The sequence below is a fragment of the Protopterus annectens genome, chromosome 2.part1, assembly GCF_019279795.1.
Source record: "Protopterus annectens isolate FY-2018-M chromosome 2.part1, PAN1.0, whole genome shotgun sequence".
Classification (NCBI taxonomy): Eukaryota; Metazoa; Chordata; order Ceratodontiformes; family Protopteridae; genus Protopterus; species Protopterus annectens.
Genome location: NC_056729.1, coordinates 653,404,827 through 653,425,921, shown reverse-complemented (window position 1 = coordinate 653,425,921; position 21,095 = coordinate 653,404,827). Strand labels below are relative to the sequence as shown.

The following is a 21,095-nucleotide window of genomic DNA, read 5'->3' as shown; positions in this document are numbered from 1 at the left end:
TCTAGGTAGGCCATATGCACAGATTTGCCCTCATCCAAGGCTTTGGTGACTGTCTCAAAGAAGTCCACCAAGTTTAACAGGCATGATCTCCTCTTGACAAAGCCAAGCTGGGTGGGGTCGAGCATTTGGAGATTTCCTGTATCTTTGTTAATAAGGTCCATGATAATTTGTTCCATGGCTTTGCAGATAAGGCTGGTCAGCTAATGGGTCTGTAGTTCCCAGGGTCAGTGGATGCATCCCCTTTGTGCAAAAGGATGACAGTAGCTGTTTTCCATTCTGCTGGGACAAAGCCAGTGCTTAGGCTGTGATTGCAAAGCCTGCTCAATGGTGATGCTAATTCCTGTCCTAACCCATGTAGAACACAGCCCGGGATGTTGTCTGGTCCCATAGAGGCTGTGTTTTTGGCCTTGGAGAGGTCATTTAAGACTTGCTTCTTAGAGATACTAGGTGGGTGACAGGTGTTTGGGATGCTTTGGGGTATATGTGGTAGGGACAGGGCAGTGAAGTTTTCACTGAACCTGTCAGCCAGCAGGTTTGCTATATCCACAGGTTCCATATATGTAGTACCATTAACTACGAGTTCAGTGCAATTCTGGGCCTTAACTTTGAGGTTACGGATGTAACTAAAGAATGCCTTGTGGTTATCCTTAGTTAGGGAAGATAATTTGGATTTGTAGTTAGTTCATGTTCATGGTGCCTTTTTCAGCCCTGAGGATGTGGGTGTTGCAATGAACTGTGAGGTGCCGGTGACTGTACAGTTACCAAGCACTAATGAACCTTTTTGGTTTATAGGTTCATAAGTGTGTAGTAGGCTAACGACCACTGAGGCCTTTTAAAGCCTAGCCATGCATCTCAAATCTGTGCTAAGTTCTGGTAACCTTGATAGCATAATCAGGGCTTGGGAGATGAAACATTTACAAGCAGGTGCCTGGGAGAAGAATCATTTATAGCCTGCCTGTGTCCATTAGAGACATGGGTGCTAAACTAGGGGTACATTTCCAGTTTCTCATCCAGCTGTCCAAGTTACACAAATTGTGTTAGGGAGAAACTCAGCTTCATATAGATGGAGAAGGGGTAGATCATCTATAAATAAGGACAGTCCTACTTGCAAAACAAATTATGGAGAGAAGCTGAAATGGATTCTCCTCCTGATATGGTTTAATAACCACTTCCCCTTGTGATATGTAATCAAGCAAGTGGCCATGCATTTGTACCTCCTCTGCAGAGAGGCACTGCACACCTTGCCATGGGTCATGGAGAGGAGCATCACTCTGTCTAGTACTCATATCCCTCAAGAGCCAAACATGTTTGTGTAATCCCTGTGCCACTCATTCAGCTCTCTTGTGTAAAGGATTTGAGAGTTTTATCTAGTTTGGGTATTCTGGGAATGGGAATCCTGGGAATTGACCTGCTTGTCACAAATGAGAATATATAGCCCTACCTAGGAAGAATCTGCAGTGAGTGGGATGGCCTTCCTGTGCCAGGAGAATCCTGTAGTCTTTTTCATCATTCCTTCAGTTTCCATGCCCAAATTGTAAAATTCAGATAAGAAAGACCGAGCATTATCCTCGTGGACTACTGTGGCTGAAAAGGATTTGGTTTCAGGCTGACAGCAGAACAGGAAACATTCTCTTTGCTAGCCAAGAAGTCCTTAGCTTGTGCAGTAAGAGTCCACAACTCAATGTGTGGCTGGAGATTTAGATCCAGTGGCTCTGTCAGACTTTCTTTTTGGTGCATCAGAGGTGACTAAAGGTATTTGGAAAACTTCCATTCACCAGAGATTCTATATCTGGGTGAGGCGGTATCTTGTGCTATCACATTTGATAGCATCAGGTGCTCATAATGTACCTGAAACACTCATACTGTCTGAGTCATAGTTGTAACATGGTCATGATGCCCATGTCTGTTTCTACCCAGGATGCTTTTCTGGACATAGTAGCTAAACAGTTCCAGAAGTGAGTTCTGCATCTCCATCCTCCTTTGAAGATCCCTTTTCTTCCTTTAGATTTAAATTGCATGAGTGACAAGCTTGGCCATCTACTTTTTAAGTCTGTGGTTTTGTTGGACTTAAGCTCATCTGTTTTCAGGTTAGAGCGTTTGCACTGACCACCGAGTTTGCTGATTTATGTTCTGTTCAGTGTAGATGATCGCTGCAACTCAGATTAGTGCGACTTCCTTTGCAGTGTACAGCTACCACCAGTTTGGTTTATGTGGAGTGTAAGACAGGGTTTTCAGTTGTTGCCATTCTTCTGCACTAAGGATGATGCATGTAAATTGGGTGACAAAACAGTGAGGTAGCAAATAAATTACTTTATTGTTTGTATTTGTTTTTTTGTCAACAGGGGTAGAGCTCAGATCCATATCAATCTTTCTCAGGTTCAACCCAGGTGTACAAGAAGCAGAAAAGTCACATACTTTTAAATACTATACTGGTTGTAAAATAAGTACAATTTTAAAAATTGGCAATGCACTGCTTTGCACAAAATGTAGTAGATGATATTACATAACATATTTACATTAGTGTACAAGATATGCTGCTGCTTAGGAAGGAGAATAATACTGAGGGGTTGAGATAAGACCAGGGATTAATGGAAATAAGTCAGAAAGAGAGCAATGGGGATGTTAGTAGAGAAGCAGAAAATAACAGACCATATCAAAGTGGTCGGAAGTAAATAAATGGAGAGCAGGACAAATGAAGAAGGAGGACAATTCCGTAAATGAGCTATAGGTCGGTTGATCATAACTTCTTTAGTGAGCTAATTATCTGAGAGGGTAATTAGTGTTTCTTGGTACAGGAAGTTGCTCATAAATAGGTGATGCTGCTTTTGAGAAAGCATTCACATTGAGATAATTTTGAAGAGTCTGAGTTTCTGGTAGGTAGAAATGGATTTAATAATTGTTGGTATGGATTTCCTTAACTGGGGAGCTAATACTGAGAAACAGTGGCCTGTGCTGTGAAGTTTATTATGAGATGTTTTAGGCTGGTATCAGAGGTGGGCCGAGATCTGAGGTTGTAGGCAGGGTGATGTTTGGTTAGTTTGCAGTTGAAGAGTGAGAAGGAGGCTAAGCTGATTAAGGTGTACTTAGTCCTCTAAGTGCCTGCACCCAGATCCTAATCTCTCCTTACTTCATGTACTTCCCCAGTTTTAACATCTTTTATTTCCAATTTTATTTGTAGTCTTCTGCTTCTGCTATGTATATGAGCCTTATCTGTGTAGCTCTAAAGTATCCCTTCAAATCTGGCAACCCTAAACCACCTTCTTTTCCCTCTCAAATGAAATCCTTCGATTTTTTTAAATTATGTTCCACAGCTTCTCTTTTGGTTGATAAAATATGCATGACCTGTAAACAGTATGGACTAAAATCATTTTTCACTGTTTGTACCTAACTATACATTGACAAGAGTTTCCAACTTCTCACTTTTTGTAGTTTCTTTTGTTTAATCTTCCCACATATCCTTAGCTGCCATAATAGAATCCTTTTTAATCTCAATACGTAAATACCTCATCTTATCACATCTCCATAAATGTGGGTATTTCTGAACCAGTGTATTTTATGAACCTAGTTTACTGCTATAGTCTGTTTTATTCTCATTTATTTTGTATCAGATATCCTTTTTTGGATTTATCAAATGCAAAATAATATCATCTGCAAATAAAGCTAATTTTTTGTAAGTACCATGTTAGTCATACCCTAACATTTGTGAGAGACTTATTTTCTTTGCCAGTTCTAAGTATAAAGCACCTTTGCCTGGTTGGTCTATTCAAATCCAGCTTGTCAGAGATGAATCCTCCCACCTTGATTCTTGCCTCTAACTCTTCATACATCTTCCTAAGTAACCCCATTATTCTATTAGGAAGCAAATGCTGCCATTGTTCTTCTTCTTCTTTCGGCTTTTCCCAGTTAGGGGTCGCCACAGCGGATCACCTGTCCGCTCATGATTGGCAGTAGAGTTTTACGGTGTCGAGTTGCCAGCCCAGCACCCAACCTTCCACGAAAGGCACACACATGCATGCACTCACACCTAGGGCCAATTTAGAGTATCCAATCCACCTACAGCATGTCTTTGGGATGTGGGAGGAAACCGGAGCACCCGGAGGAAACCCTGACAAACACACGTTATGATGAACAGGCCAAAAAATATCACACAAAAATCTACACATTCTGTAAAAATCCTGATAGTTGAAAGGTATGCTGCACCCCCCATATCCCCCTGCTTCTTCCAAGTGCAAGATCACAATACCTAGGAAGGGGCACATTTCTCATTTTAGTATTACAGTTCTCTAGCACCAACAGTGTTATTTCAATTAGTGTCAAAGGGACAGGTGTTGACTAAATTCTGGGAAACAATATTTGCATGTTATGTATTACATGTCCTGTATTACACCTGATCTGTATGTTTGAGCAAGCTTCTGTTATTAATATGACATTCTTCACTAGAGTAGAATCCCAGAGTTACATAAAATACTAAACAGATTAGTAAACATGAGGTGACCATGCAGATACATAACCAATTATATTTTTAACATTCTGTAACTTAACGTGTTTCCTAAACAGTGCTACTTACAGAAGAGTAGCTGTGTGCGTCAGATTTGCAGGATACCTTACATCTTGCACATTTCTCCCCCATGGTGTCCTGACTATAACTGCTGGGTTGCAGGCAAAAATCCATAAACTAGAATACTTGAAGGAAAATGATTTACAGCTGTACTAGACTGCACTGAAATGCTTGTGTAATGTAAATATATTCTTAAATATGGATGGAGTAAAGCAAACTGACACAGTCTTTACTCATTTAGCCAAAGCTTTTGACTCTTCATCAAACCAAGCTAATCCTGCAACTCTAACGATATGGAGTTACTCCCACACCATTCTCTTGATGAAGTATCAGTCTTCTTTAACTAATCATTAAGAGCAGATAAAAGCTGGTACACCTTGTTCTACTCATAAAATCCCAGCTAACTGTGTTGAATACCTTCTCTGCATCAAGACCCACCAATAATAACAGGGTCTGCTTGCACTATTCTTCCATATGAGTCATCATCATTCTATTAATGTTGTCAAATGTTTGGTTCCCTTCCAGAAAACCAAATTGATCCTTCAGTTTTGGCAACACCTTAGTCATTCTCTTAACTAATATAGAAATAAATCTTTTATAGTCATGGTTCAAAATTGAAACTGATCTATATGAAGTTGGATTTAAAGGGCCTTTGCCCTCTTTGAGTAGTACAGCCAGCAAAGCTTTCTTCTAAGATGCTGATACTGCCCCTACTTTTAAAATGTTGCTAAGCAAAAGCTTCCAGACCTTTATCACTTCTCCTCTAACTTCCCAAATTCCACTGTAATGCTTTCTGTTCCTAGAGTCTTTCCTACTGATTGATTATACAGCTCCAGTTTTTTATCATCTTCTCCTATCTTAGCTATTGGGTCCTGAGCCTCTTATTCCTGTAGCCTTGGCATATTTAAATCTTCCATAAATGTTTCCATTTGTGTCTTTTCTTGATTCACTGATTCTCCTCCTCTATACAGATTTTCATAGAATTTCTGAAATAACTCTAGTACTTCTATAGGATCTCTGGTTATTTTTCTAGTCATAGTCTTCCTTTGTTTGGCAACACCCCTTTCACTTTTCTGTTGCCTAATTTGTTATGCTAATACTTTTTCTGCTCTGGGTTTGTTAGTATAAAATACTTGGTTAACAGCTACCTTTCTAAACTCATGCTTATTACCCAAATACTCCTTTGCATTTCCTTTAGTACTCAATGATTGTTCTTCTTGTTCCATAATATTCCCTTTTATCTATGATACATTAATCTTTGACAGTCCTGCTAAATATTTCATATTAATTCTTTCCTCACACCTCCCTCTCTCTGTCATGTCTGCAGTATTTTTACATTTTATTTTCGTTTTATCCCACTCCTCAGTTATTCTTTCAGAAGACATTTGTACAATCCTAGCAACTCTTGCATTTATTCATTCCTGTAAATCCTCTGTTTTTAATACATAAGTAGGAAGGGTCCTTTGTGTAATTTTCCTTGATTATCCTTCATCTTTATTTTACTGCGGTGTTGGTGCTGCGGTAGCATTGTCGCCTCACAATAAGACGTTGTCCTGTTTGATTCTCAGCTAGAGCGTCTTCTGTGTGGAGACGTGCATGAATGGGTGTATCTTCGTTGAAGGTTGTACGTCAGGGCTGGCAACTCGGCACGTAAAAATCTACTGCCAATCATTAGTGGACTGGAGTTCTGCTGTTGCGACCCCTAACCGGGAAAAGCCGAAAGGCACAACAACAACATCCTTCATCTTTATTTTAGTCTTTATGGTGCGTGGTCAGAAATAATTATTGGATGTATTTCAAAACTGTCAAATTCCCATGCTCTTGTGAAATGTAGTTTCTATCCAGTCTAGCTCAGTTATTATAACTTGGAGAATAATATGTAAATTCTATCTGAGTTTTTGCTAGTAATTTCACATCAGGAATCTGCCCTCTTTTGTTACATTTTTCTTGTTGGTCCCCCGATGCATCTTCACTATTTCATGTCAGGTTCCAGTCTCCACTGATGGATAATATTCCCTGCTGGAAGCTAATTACCTCTCCCATAATTATTTTATGCTTCTTAGTAGTAGTTTTAGATGGAATAGAAATACATGCCATTGTAATCTTTTTTTCTTGCTATTGATCTCTTGTTATCACAACTCTACCATTGTTGCCATTCTTCTCCTGTTCTAGCACTATTGGAACTCCTCTTGCAGTAAGTATTATTACCCGCTTTTCCTTTCTCCCATGTTTTCTAAATATTAAACAAACCCATCAACATATTAATCTGTAGAGGGGAATGTGGCAGTCATAATGTTCTTGTCTTGGTAGCCATGTTTTTTTCTTTTAATTTTATTCTGGCTGCCAAACTCAGTGCTCTGTGTTATTCTAGATGTGTTGTGGCTATGTTGAGTACTATGTCCAGTTGCCATTTATATCTGTGCACATAAATTGCTTATCACTGTACAGTTTTGGTTTTAATGGAATAATTGTGATAAGCTCCATTGATTGTGAATGACTCTTCCATGTTTCAGTTATAAAACAGCAAAACAGTCTTCACTGCCACTGGTAAAATATATTATCCCAAGTCTCTAATAGAGAAACTGTTATAAAAGCATAGTGGATCTACACGTTTGTTTATGTAATTATATTGTAGATCCTAATTTTCATCCAGTCAATGGCCAAATGCAGCTGTGTGTAAATTTCGTATTACCTGCAGGAAAATGACCCAAACACAACTCAAACAGGAGCAATTTCCAACAAAACAAAAACACAAAAATAGTATGCCATCAAAGTAACAGTATTTAACCTTAAAACAGTAAAACAAGGAATACTCCTCCATTTACTTATTTGCCATACTTCTGTACAATATGGAACTAGTACTCTTATGATCTAACAGAGAAACTCAATGTGTCAGGTGTCCTCTAAATAAATAAATCATATCCCCAACACATTTGCATGTTTTGGTTATTCACACAGTACATCTGTTAATGAAACCGGTCTTCCATATCAAACACCTCACAATTCACAAAACCTTCTCTTCAACACAAATGAGCATTTTCATAACCATCCTGTGAGTGGTTTTAAGTTTTGTGCCTGTCCAGCAAACCTAATAATAAAAAAAAAAATAAACTCTCAAAATGTGAGGAAACAAAGAGGTAAAAATGATGTTCAAAATCTTAAAGTGTTACTATTGGCAGGAAACACAGGTACATTTATAAGTTACAGCAGCACCAGAATGGAACCAATAACAGCAAAAGCTGCAGCAGGTGTATAGCTCCAAAGCCAGCAACTGTCTAACTCGCATCATCATCATCTCTGACCCAAAGGAGAGCAAGGGAATCGACAAAAGAAATGACTGTTATTGTGCCAACTATCTGTTTTCAGCTGAGATACTCTTAAGTAATAAGCTATATAGCTGTAAAATGCAAACCAGTGTGATGAAAAGAGTGGTTATTGCAGTTAAATGCCAAGCATTCAAAAGTTAAAGTTTTTGTACAATTTGAAATTTGTTTAAAAATATGATTATTTATTTTGAGTGACTTAGGTGCAAAAGCTTACCACTTAGACTATGTCAGATAAAAAATGTTAAGGAAAGATGAAGAAATGGTGCAGAGATCAGACAACCAATAAAAGGTTTTGGAATTTATCCCCATGATTAATTCAGGTAAGTATATTAAAAAAAGAGCTTCAGTTCAAAAAAACTGAAATATTCTCTAATTCTGAACTCTTCAAGTAAGGGATTAGAACTGAATTATTGTATTGTAAATATGTAGTCAGTCCTAGGATATTTTTTTTGTGTTGCAGATCTAAATGATTAAGGAAGTGTTGGGGATTTGAACCACTAGAAATCAATTTAACATAAAGAAGACAGCAATGTGTATAGTAGTGTGGGATGTCTTTTAACTGCTCAACTAAGAATCGAAGAGTGTACTGTTGATGTACTGCTGAAATGTGTACTGAAGTCTCTAGTCAGAATATAATGTTGCACATTAAAATTGCAGCCCTGTGCAAATTCTTTTAAAAACGTAGGTTGAGAAACAAGCATAAGTTGTTATAATAAGAAATGCTAAACAGGATGAAATTAGAATTCCTTTTTCCTTGAGTGTTGTAGATCCTACATCAGTATATTGTTATGAAGTTAAACAGCAGCACTGTGTGAGTTATTGCTAACAGCTGCATATAATACTGGGCTTCGAAATGTGGAGAGGAAAATAAATTACAGTTAACTGAGTACAAAAAAATATAAGCAAGTAGTTGAAGAAGCAATGTAACTAATTTATTTGTATGATTTTCCTTACCTTGTAAAATAAATATGAAGCTGCACTTAAATAGACTGCAGGCTACCCTGCCAAAATGTGTAATAACATGCCTTGATTAGCCTGAAAAAGATATCAAAACTATACATGAGAATATCAGAGATAAGACAGGTGTAAGTTCAAGAAAGATGAGACCATACCCAATATTTAGAGGGAATATTATTATTTCAGAATGCTAAGAAAACCCTCAGACATATTATAGCCTCTGTAGCCATAGCAAAGGATAGGAATAAATTACCCACACATAACTGACCCTGATGTCTCCTCTACCGGCACCCATTTCAACGATTTGATTTGTTTAAGGGAGCAGAAGCCAGGCATTGCTAGACTAGCCAAAGCCTTACACCCATTCATTCCTGCCCAGGAATCCCAGTCATCTCATCCACTCCATAGCAAAACTTGGGTGGTGGACAGCAGGCTAGCTTATTATTCCTACAGGACAGCCTAAACTGTTCACTGGCAGGGCACCCCTTCCATTTCACTGCTCTTCTGATCTCCACTTTGTGCTGCCTTCCAAGGGAAGCATGCCTCCTTATGCTGATTTCCCCTTTACATACTGTGTTGACTGGTTTTAAAGGTGTATGCTGCATGAGATACAACACCTAACTAGGTGTCACCCATATGGTAAGCCACAGCTGCCTCGTGCCCCAGGACGTTTGAGCTGGCTACACTCCTATCCTTTCCTGTCAGCTCCTACAAGCACCAAAAAGTGATGAATCTTTATATTTAATTTTAAGTTGAGCCAGACACCAAAATCTAGTTGCACTCCTTGCCAGTATAATGTATTGCTAACGAAAGCAAATTCCTTCATTTTTAAATGGATATCTGAAGTGAGCTTATGAAATATCTGCTTGATAAGGAATTTTCTTTGTTTAATAACTTCTGGAAGTCTAGTGTTCTTGTCTGATAATGAAGTTAAGAAGTTAATTTAATTTTTGTGGTCCTGTTGTCCTATTTTCTAAATAAGCTTAAATGGTAAATGGTATCAAGCCTGACAGTTAAGACTGTTGAACAACTGTGACAGGATTTTATACACTGAATGATCCAGTCCATTAGCAGAATCCCAATGCTATCATACACAAGTAAAGTGAAAATTGTACATGTAAGAATGAGCTTCCAAATCAATAGCATGGAGCAGGAAACAAGAAAAATATTGTTCAAATCCTTGAGTTTCAAATCCAGCTGTGAAAAATCCTGCTGAAATAAATAAGCAGTATCTCTTCCAAGATTACTGCACAATGAGTAACAGCTTAATTTCAGCTCTTCCAGAATGAAAATAGAAACTTAGAAAAGAGAGCAGGTGAACTTGTCTTTTTGGGTAAATTTTAGTAACTGGCTAGATAGTGTATTGCCTGGATGCCAGCAAAAAAGAAATTCAGAGAAACTGAAAGAAAGTCAGTCACAAAAGTTGAGGGGAACACATTGACTGGGAAGAATTCTGCAGATGTTCAGCAAAAAGCAGTACAAGCTCCAACTTTGGTACAAGACATGACTAGTAACCTAGAAGAAAAAAAAATAAGTCGAATGTACTCAGAGCTGATTAAAATAAATGAAACACTGAAGGAGTATATCAACCCAAATATAAAAAGTGTGGCAAAAAATGGAAGAAGCTTTTAATAGATGTTCAGATGAGGTGATAAAATTTCAAAAATCAGAGTTGGAAATGAAGAAAAGGCTGGGTGAGTATGAGGCTGCTCAAGAAGAGATGTTTCAAAAAATAATAGAGTTAGATGACAGAGAACGTAGGGGAAACCTGACATTTTCTGCTGTACCCAAGAAGATGAGAGAAATAGACTGTATTAATTTTAAGAAAGCACAAATAAGCAACTGAACTGTTATTCCACAGCAGGAGTTGTTAATTGAAAGGGCAGATAATGTGTATGCTCCAAACCTGGCCATGAGAAGCAGCCTAGACCTTTAATAGTAAAGATACAATCCTACCAGCAGGAAGAGCTGATTATGACAAAACTGTGGCAGAAGAATAGTGTGTTTGTGGAAAATGGTCATTCACTGTACACCAGGCAGAAGAAGATTACATTTATTCCACTAATCAGTGAATGTCGAGAAGCAGGCATGAGAATCAAGCTGCTGTATCCAGCAATTTTTAGAATATTCTTTCCTGGAGGGTCAAAATAATTTTTTGATGCAGAACATGCTAAGGAGGAAATACAAAAGTTTGTCCAGCAAAAAGTGAGCTATCAAACAGAATAAAATTCTGCTTTTTGTTCTTTTCGTAATAAAGCCCACAGAGAGACTGTACCAGTGAAACCTTTTTCAATGTTTCAAAGGGGAATGCGTAAGACACAGGAAAAAGCACAAGAGTTGACTAGAAGAACCAGGAGTATGTTGGAAATGAAGCAGAGACCAGATCTGAGAAATGGAAATCAACAGGAAGAAAACCAGCAATTGACAAATAATTGTGGGATTACAAAGCATTAATTATATTTGTGAAACATGCCAGAACCTGGAAATATTGGACTTTTTTGATTTTGTTAAACGTCTAGGAGACTAGAAAGTGTATGCCCCACTTCATATCATTAATGTTTGGAAGAACATTTAGGAGAGGGGAAGAGGAAGGAAAGAGTTAACTGTAAGTAAAACAAAATGTTATTCTTAACAATAGTATTTTTATAATGCATGGCATAACCTGCCTGTTATATAGTAAAGCTTTCTCAGTTATTTTTGAGTGTAATAAGGATACTTCTTTCTTTCTCCTTTTTCAGTTTTAAGAAATGTAGACACCACAATGTAAAAAAAAGAAGAAAAGTTTGATCAAAACAGCATGATAAAAGAAAACATGTATGTGCTTTTTCTTAGTCTTGCATAAGGGAATGACTGAATTAAGGCCCTTAAATTGATCTAGTAACAAGTTTTAAGAGGAAGCAAATAAATAAAAAAGAACGCTGAATATAATAAAAAGTTTTCCTCTAGCAAAAAATGAGTGCTTGTAGAAGCAACTATGTATCTGATTCTCATGTCTATATGGAAACAATCTGATAAGATGCAATAAAATCAGAATACTTCTTTCTTTCAATGGCTAAGAGATAATGTTTTCTGAAAGCAATCAATTGTTTGTCTGATCTAGGAGAGGAATAAAGAAAAGACAAAAACAGACAGCACTTATTAGAAGCACAGGCTGTACCATGGGTCTTAGCATGGATAACCTTCCTTATGTGTTATTCCAAGTGTGCGAGTGTGGCTGTCAGTCTGGGACAATTGTTCCTATTAGGAGGGTTAAACTTCAATATTTGAATATGTACATAGCTTTATGTGCTAGTATTGATAGGTTTTAGAGGTGTTCTGGGGTTGTGTTTGCTTTTCTGTTTGTTTTAGAGGGTTTTCACTAAAACAAAAAGGTTTGTAAGATGTGACAGAGGTTCAAATAGATATGACAAGAAGCAACTATATAAAAGATCAACCTGTCTAACATTAGTGTGTGCATGTAACACAAAAGCTGAAACTAGACATTTAAAAAAGCTGCTACACAAAACAAGTAAGAATAACTTCTTATAATGAGAACACTTTCTGTATTTTCTTTAAATGTAATGGTCTTACAGATATATACAAAAAAAAAGAGTAGTGAGCAATATTAAAAATATGCAGTGTAAATGGCTATGCTATAGGAGACACATTTGTAAAAACAGGGCATGTGAATTTTATAAAGAAAATATTTCGGGATGGTTATTTAGCAGAATATATGGAGCAAAGAAAAGGGAAGTACTTATATTAATTGTAAGAGAAGCTCCAATAGTGATAGAAGAGATAAAAAAAGATAATGGCAAATTTGTAATACTAAGGAGCTACTTGGAGGAGTATTACAATGGCATATATTTATATTCCACTTAAACTACTATAATGGAGCGTAAGAAAATTCTGGGAGAAATAATCAGCTTTCAGCACGGATTATTACTTAAAGGTGGGGACTGGAATTTGATTTTCAGCACTGAGGATGTATCGGGGAGGCTAAAAAGGGAAAATATAATGAAAGCGGGTAGATTTTTAAAGAAATTTATGAAGATACTTGGCATGGAAGATGTTAATTCAATAGTAGGAGTTTGGAGTGAATTTACGTATTATTTCCCAAGGTACCAAAACTGGGTTAGGCTAGACAGAGCCTATATTTCACAGGAACATGTGCATTTAATTGAAAGTTTTGATATGCGTTCTATAACTATTTTAAATCACATTCCAATAATAACTAAAATAAAAATGCAGGGTAATGAAATAGAAATGAGACACTGGTGCTTTCTCACCTATCTAGTAAAAAGAGAGGAATTTAGGGAATGGGTAGTGGAAATTATTCAGGAATTATTAGGAAAGATAGAAATCTGTTCTGAAAATATAGCTAGGGAGTGGGATACAATTAAAGTGAAGTTTAAAATTAGGGTAGAAATAAAAGAGAGATATGGTTTAGAAGTAACAAGAATTATTTAGAGGGAGTGATAAAGGTTAAATTATTGCAGAATAGGCGGAGTCTCACAGAACAAGAAGATGAGGAATTGCAGAATGCTAAACAGAAAATAAGGGATTACCTTGATAATATGCATAAGTTTAGAAAGACTCCTGTTAAGCAACTGTTTTTGATAATAAATCCAGAGTACAAAAACTGTTAGCACATCAGCTCAGGCAACAATAAGTAGAAAGGGCTGTTGAAAAGCTTAGGGCGCCTACTACAAGTAATATAACCAATGATCCTGTAGTGATTCTAGAAAGATTTCGGAATTGTTTTGAATATGTATATAAAGCAGAGAAATATGGAAACCAAGAAAAGGTACAAATGGAAATGTTTATGGAAGAACTAAATATGCCAAGGTTAGACGTAGATGAGGCTCAATTGCTAACCCTTAGGATCAGAGGAGATGACATAAAAATGGTTCTGTATAATCAATCTACAGGAAAGTCCCCAGGAATAGATGGTATTGCTGTGGAAGCTTTGAAGCTAGGAGGGAAAAAAACTGATGAAGATCTGGAAGGTTTAACAGTATTTTAAAAGTAGGAGAAGGACCAACATTCTGTAAGAAAATGTCGGTGGGTGTAATACCTAAAGATGGTAAAGACCCATCAGAGCCAGCTTCATATAAGCCCATTTCAATTCTAAACCATGATTATAAAGTGTTTATGTCTATAGTGCCTAAAAGAATGGCAAAGGTGATGCCATAATTGATAGATATGGATCAATGTGGTTTTGTAGAGGGGAGGCAAACATTTGACAACATAAATATAACAGTGATGATCCAGAGGAAAGCAGAATGTGAGAAAATGTGACTGTTGTTGGTGGGCCTTACTGCAGAGAAAACATTCAACAGAGTATGGTGGGATTTTATGAGTAGGGCAATGGAAGCATGATGAAATTATAAGGTTGATTAGGAGGATATATGCGAGACCAGAGGTGAAAATTAAAGTAGGTGGATTCCTCACTTCTAAGTTCTGTTTGAGCAGAGGAACCAGGCAGGGGTGTCTTCCTTCCCTGTTGTTATTTACATTATATTTATAACCATCGGCAAAGAAAATAAGGGACTCTGAATTCAATGATATAATTGGTATGGTGGTCAGGAAAAACTGACTTTATTTGCAGATGATATTTTATACCTGATAAAACCAGAAAATGGCATTTCAGTGTTGTGGAACATTTTGAGACAGTTTCAAGTCTTTTTGGGATACAAAATTAATGAAGATAAAACAAAGGCAATAGCTGTAAACTATGTACTAACACATGGATTGGTTCAGCAACACCCATATTTATGGGGACATGATAAAATGAAGTACTTAGGAGTATGGATTAAAAGGATTCTTTTGTGGCAGCTATGGATATTTGGGAAGAGACTAAACAAATGGTAATACGAAAACTGAGAAATTGAAAGCTCTCTATAATAGATATGTATAGCAAGATATAAACAATCAACATGTTTTTAGTCCCTTTAATTTTATACACAAGTCAGACATATTTTATCAACCAGAGAAGTTGTGGATAGCAATTAATAAAGAGCTGAACATTTTTACATGGGCGGGAAAGATGGCAAGAGTCAAGTGGGATAAGCTGATTCTTCCAACAGAAGAACTAGGTGGTTTGGGATTACCTGATTTGAAGGGGTATTTCAGGGCTTGTTTACATACAGTAGCACAAGCAGAAAGCTATACTTCAAAGTGGAAATTAATTATGAAGAAGTTTAGGTAAGCTCAGGAAATAAAGAGAAAATGGGATTTTGGATTCAGGTCCTTAAGGAGAATATCAGTAACCATACAGAATATTATATTAATAAACTAGTAGAAAGTATTTGAAGAACTAAGTCAACACAAAAATGGAAAAAGGAGATTCTGATGATAGGGATGACTACAGTTAGAGCTACAGACAACAGGCAAGAGTGGGCTGGAATTTATTGGAGAAAACTGGCAAAAGAACCAAGGTATTGGAAGCAAATAATTAGAGAGGTAAAGATAATAGAATGGGAAGAGGCCAAGAATTTATTCGGACTGCAGGCCGGAGACTGATTTCCATATCGAGGATTGATATCAGAGTATAGGCAAAGAGAAAGAAATAGAAGGATCCTAACCTAAAGACCAGCACTTATAAGACTCTAGAACAGAAGCTGCTGTTAAAAAAGGGATAATTAGTAGAGCATATAAAATATTGCATAATAACTATAAGAATCAGTCATAGGAGGTTAGAAAGTATTGGGAAGAGAGATTGGATAAGCAATTCACAAAGAAACAATGGGGGATATATGTATGTCTCCCAAATATGCAACAAATTCTAGATTTATGATCCTTGCTTGGAAGTGTTTACATACGTATTTTTATACCCGAAGTAGACGCCAAAGAAATTTTCCTTGGGTAGATAGCAAATGCTGGATGTATGACAGAGAAGAAAGAGGTAATCGGGAATATATTTTTGGCATGTAATGAGTTGGCAGACTTTAAAAAATCCCTGTAGACTACACTATCAGAAATACTGTGTGAGGATATTGGTATAACTAAGGAAATCATTTTTTGAGCTATGATACAGGGTCTAAATTGCCTAGACATGTTTTGGCCTTGCTGAGTCTAATTATGGTGACTGCCAAAAATGGAAATCAAAGTTTAAACTGATGTAGTGACTATAGTAACAAAGATAAAACAACTGGAAATGGGATCTTTAGAAAAGGGTAGGAGCAAATTACATTGAGAAAAATGAGAATTGTGGAACAATACATGCAAAATACTGTTTTGGAGCAGGAATGAGGTTCAAAAGAATGCAGAATTTGAATGAGTGACACTGACTGGATAGATTATAAGTTGTATATAATATTTGCAAGTAAAATATGTCAATATTTTTTTCATTTATATAAATGTATGATTGCCATGTCATAAATTATAATTTAATAATGATGTTTCTTGTTTAAAAAGGAAAATAAATAAACATTATCAATGGATGCATTTAATTTCCCAGAAGAAGCTGAAAGCTATTTGAACAGGTCCAAACTGGAACATTTGATGTTTTTTAAATCAGTTAAGACTTTTTGGATTGCATTCACTGTGATGGTAAAAAAAAATTGTTTAAATATAATACTGTTTGAAGAAAGAAAGTTAGTTAGTGTTAAAATATAAGTCCATGGAATGTCTGTTGTGTTTCAGACAGAAGTGGAATCAGAAGTTAAGCAAACAGTTGAATCTAAAGACAAAGATGACTCTAGGTGCTGAAAGGCAGTTGCTTCTGCTAAGGTTATTGTTACTAAAAAATCAAAGTGACTGACGTTTAGCTGCTTTGCTGGTTGATTCCTATACTTGAAACGGGTCCTTTTTGTGTGAAACTACTGGACATATTTTTCTATACTGATATGAAGGTGTGTTTAGAAACTAGAGTGGTGTACGTTGAGAGTTTGGAGAGATTCCCAATATTATGAAATCCAGAGTCTCAGTTCCTGTTTGCAAAGAAGTTTTGAGAGAGTTTGCAGCAGTATGACTCAGATGTACCACATGCTGTAGTATTTTAATATTTTGTAGAAATTAAAAGATTTCATGTGAAAGCAGTGAATTGGTGTGATTTTAGATTAAAAGATAATTCTAAATTAATATTTTGCACTACCATGTTTTTGCCAGGTATCTTCTGCATGCCTCTTACTGATGTTAAAGCTTGACCCAAAGTAAGTTTCATTTCAGAGGGGAAGTCTCCCCTTTGCCACTGGTACCAACCGAGTATGTTTCCATTTTTCCGCACACTTGCTAGCCCTATTGAGACAGAGTAACAGGTGACTTATTTAAATTCCATAGATGTTTCTGCATGCCACAGAACTAAATAGTAAAGCTATAGAAAATGCTCTTATTCAGCATTTGATATTGAGTTTACATAAATAACTGGAGCACACATTGTTGCCTCTGCACACCATAAAAGTGCTGGTGGTAGTGTGATAACAAGACACCATTTTTTGTCTTAAATATTCCTTCCTTAACAGATGGTCTATAAGCAAGAAACAGTTCTGATTATATGGAAAGTCAGAAATTAAAATTTTGGGCTTCAGAATGCATGATGTGTGATAGACTGCTTTTGACAGCTGTTTTTCTGTGTTTCAGTAACAGGTGACTTATTTAAATTCCATAGATGTTTGTGCATGCCACAGAACTAAATAGTAAAGCTATAGAAAATGCTGTTATTCAACATTTGATATTGAGTTTACATAAATAACTGGAGCCCACATTGTTGCCTCTGCACACCATAAAAGTGCTGGTGGCTGTGTGATAACAAGACATCATTTTTTGTCTTAAATATTCCTTCCTTAACAGATGATCTATAAGCAAGAAACAGTTCTGATTTTATGGAAAGTCGCAAATTTAAATTTTGGACTTCAGAATGCATGATGTGGGATAGACTGCTTTTGACAACTGTTCAGAGCAGCTTACAGTGAAAACTTGGTGTAACATTGTTGTTGCTCCAAACCACAAAATCTATGTTGTTAACACATCAGCAAGTATGTCACTGTGAGGAATCTGTCTGTCCATGGTAGGACACCACAAAACATTGGAAAAACAGTGACATTGGCAGTATGAATCTGACTGACAATACACGTAAAACTGTATTAATTATCTTGATTAATAAATTGACATCTTAGGTGGAAAATCTTTGACCCAAGGGCTTGTCTATATAGCTGGAATGTCACATAAAAAGTAAATTAGTAGTTCCATGAAAGTCTGAGTCACATTACCAGCTACAGCAGTATGTGGCGCTAAAACAAAGAAGGCTAAGGCTATGAACATCTAATGTTAAATAATATAGACCTGTTTGATTCTTCCAGCCATTGCTTGTGAGCTGTGTAACTCCGAGGATGTCACTTAACTATATTGATGTTTCTGGGCCATGCCCCTTAAGAAGAAAAGACACCTGTTAAAAAAGAAGGAAACACTTTTCAGAGCTAGAGGTTGACTTGCATTAGTGATGATAGGATGTAGCAACATGGAGGAAGACAGTAAAAAAAAAAAAAAACATAGTTACTGTACACCATACAAAACAATTGTCTGAAACTAATTCTGAGGAGCTGAATTCAAGACTTTTTTGAGCTTCCGATTTATTCTTCTTGATGGTAAAAAAAAAAAAAATTACACTTTTTTTCATCCCTAGTACATATCTGTCATTGGAGTGCTGATCTGTTTCACTGAAAATGTAGCTTGGTGAATTCATTTCTGCATTGTCTGTACATGTCATTTATAACAACAGACAGGATGCATGTGGAAAAACAACAAATATAAATGAAACTCTTGCATCATTTAAATTAATTTTTACTTTGTGACTTGTGTGGTAAATGCTACTTTATAATTCTCTTTCTCACATTCTTCTGTCATTTTGCCAACCCCTTACCAATGTAAGATAACATCAGTCACTGATACGTGTTTATAATTTGTTTTCATTTGCAAAAGAAATCTGAAGGTGCGTGTTATACATATCATTATACATCTCATGAAAGGAACACAGTGTTTCTGTCTGTAGTATTGCTTAAAGGAAAATATTGCATGAAAACTCTCTTAAGATTTGGAAAATATCTTACTTCAAATAAATGGAACACTAGCACCCAATAATTTAAAATAAGTTCAGTGATTCTGTAAACAATTGTACATTTTCTAAAACACTATATTTTTTTCTCTTTTGCCTGTAAGTTGAGAGCCTGTAGGCAGTCTCATATGCAACATTTTTGAGCCAACAGAATGAATGGATGCTTCCCACATCCCTAAAGTCAGGAGCAATACATTCAGAGATGATATTAGGTGTTTTTTCACTGAACATTCAAACCAAAACCACTCAGTAAGAGGATGGAATAAATTGCCTTTAAAGAAAAAATTAATTTGTTTTTATTTCTCCTGCAAATCACAATATACCAAAGTTAGTATGTTGAGAGAAAAATCCTATATAAATGAGTATACACTTCCACAGCATGTCAGCAGTTTCCTGTTAATGAATTTAAGGAGAGAGTGGGTATCTGAGCTTTTCTGTGATTAAACTGAATTACTTTGTACAGTGATTTAAAACTGCGGTGGTGGTGCTGCGGTAGCGTTGTCGCCTCACAGTTAGACGTTGCCCGTTCGATACTCAGAGTGTCTTCTGTGTGGCAACATGCGTGAATGGGCGCTCCTTCATTGAAGGTTGTGCGTTAGGCCCGGCAAGCCAGCATGTAAAAATCTACTGCCAATCATTAGCGGACCGGAGTTCTGCTGTGGCGACCCCTAACCGGGAAAAGCCAAAAGACGTAAACAAACTTTGTACAGTGATTTCATACACAGCAGATATCTGTCCCTGAAGACTTTTATAAAAATCGTAAACAAACATTATATGGAAATTATTGTACTTCACAGATGCTCTGCTCTAATTCACTAATGCTATTAAGCCCTAGTTCTCGGGTCTTTTCTCATATTTTGTATGTGTAGCTATTTGTTCTGAAATTCATTCTGAAACACTGTTTGCTAAATATTATTTAAACAGGGAGGGAGAGAGACAGAGAGAGAGGTATGCCAAGTAGGGAATCACTTACACTAGTCTGTATTTGAATTCCACTGAACTACCAGAGACCTGTATGCTAATAAGCCTTTTTTTTTTTTTTTTGCCTTTGCAGGTCATCATTAGTACCCTCCAAGTATACCATGACCTCAATGATCTTCGTTATGATGATGAGTTTCTACTACTTTGCACGACATGTGAGTTTTTATGATGTGTTAAATGCATACTATAATTTGCTGTCTTATTATGTTGATTTATGGATGAAGAGGGACAGTGAATTAGTGATAGACAGTCACTCAGAGTTTTGTTTTGTTTTTTGCATATGGTGAGATGCTAAATAGTGATTTGCAGACACTCAGCAAAGATTTCTGGTTTTATTTATTTATTTTTTGATGGACTGTGATAGGTTGTTTGTTTGTTAACTAGGTTAAGTCCACTGGGTTCAACTCTCATTTCAGGCAGCAGTTTCTGGATAAGTGACTTACTCAGAGTCAACAGTAGGCAAATGGAGACTGAGGGAATTAAACCTTGGACTACAGGAAGCAAAATTTTAATAACTCATAGCCTTTGTCCTCCAGGTTTTCTTCTGAAATATTGTCAGTGTTCATTAGCACTACCTCATTGACAGAATGTAGAAATACAAGCAAAGGTGTCCGAATATGGAACATTTCACAAAAAAAAAATAATATCACAAAGAGGGAATGTAGAAAAGAAGATTAGTAAAGTAGAAGTTAAAAAATAGAAGTTGAAGTTATGGAGTGTCTGCAAAGTGAAGGATTTGGTGTAGAATGATGGAGTGAGTCCCCAAAGTAAGGAGAAGAAGGAAGACCAGGAGACATCTGAAGAAGAAATATGGACATGGGAAAGAAAAAGAGATTTAATATGGTGCAATATTTATGCAAAGGAGAAAGCAAAACTAATCAATACAAAAAGAGCAGCACCAAAGATATTTGAAAAGAAATACAGGCAAAGGCAACTGGACATGGAACATTTTTACAATACAAAAAATAAGAAGAGAAAGAGGGAAAGTAGAAAAGGAGATTAGTAATGTAGAAGTTAAAGAAATAGAAACTGAGGTTATGGAGTACCTGCAAAGTGAAGGATTTAGTGCAGAAAATCTAATTCAGATAGCACCACAATAGGATAGAGCAATGGATATCCAAATTAAAGGGAAACTAGTGGAACAAGAATTGGTCAGGTGCCATATGAAGATATTTTGGAGCCCTCCACAGGAAACCAGTATAAACATTCACTTGAAGCTATACAGCAAGGGAAGGAACAG

The 21,095-nt window shown here is 36.5% G+C and overlaps 1 protein-coding gene across 1 annotated transcript in view; it reads left to right on the top strand.

The window, feature by feature from the left end:
- The window catches only part of ADCY3 (adenylate cyclase 3), a 2,166,879-nt gene that overhangs the window by 1,825,186 nt on the left and 320,598 nt on the right, over nucleotides 1–21,095 (top strand). The window contains exon 14 of the mRNA XM_044062394.1: nucleotides 19,929–20,010. Coding sequence (XP_043918329.1) covers nucleotides 19,929–20,010 — 82 coding nt within the window. The remainder of the gene's footprint in view (nucleotides 1–19,928; nucleotides 20,011–21,095) is intronic.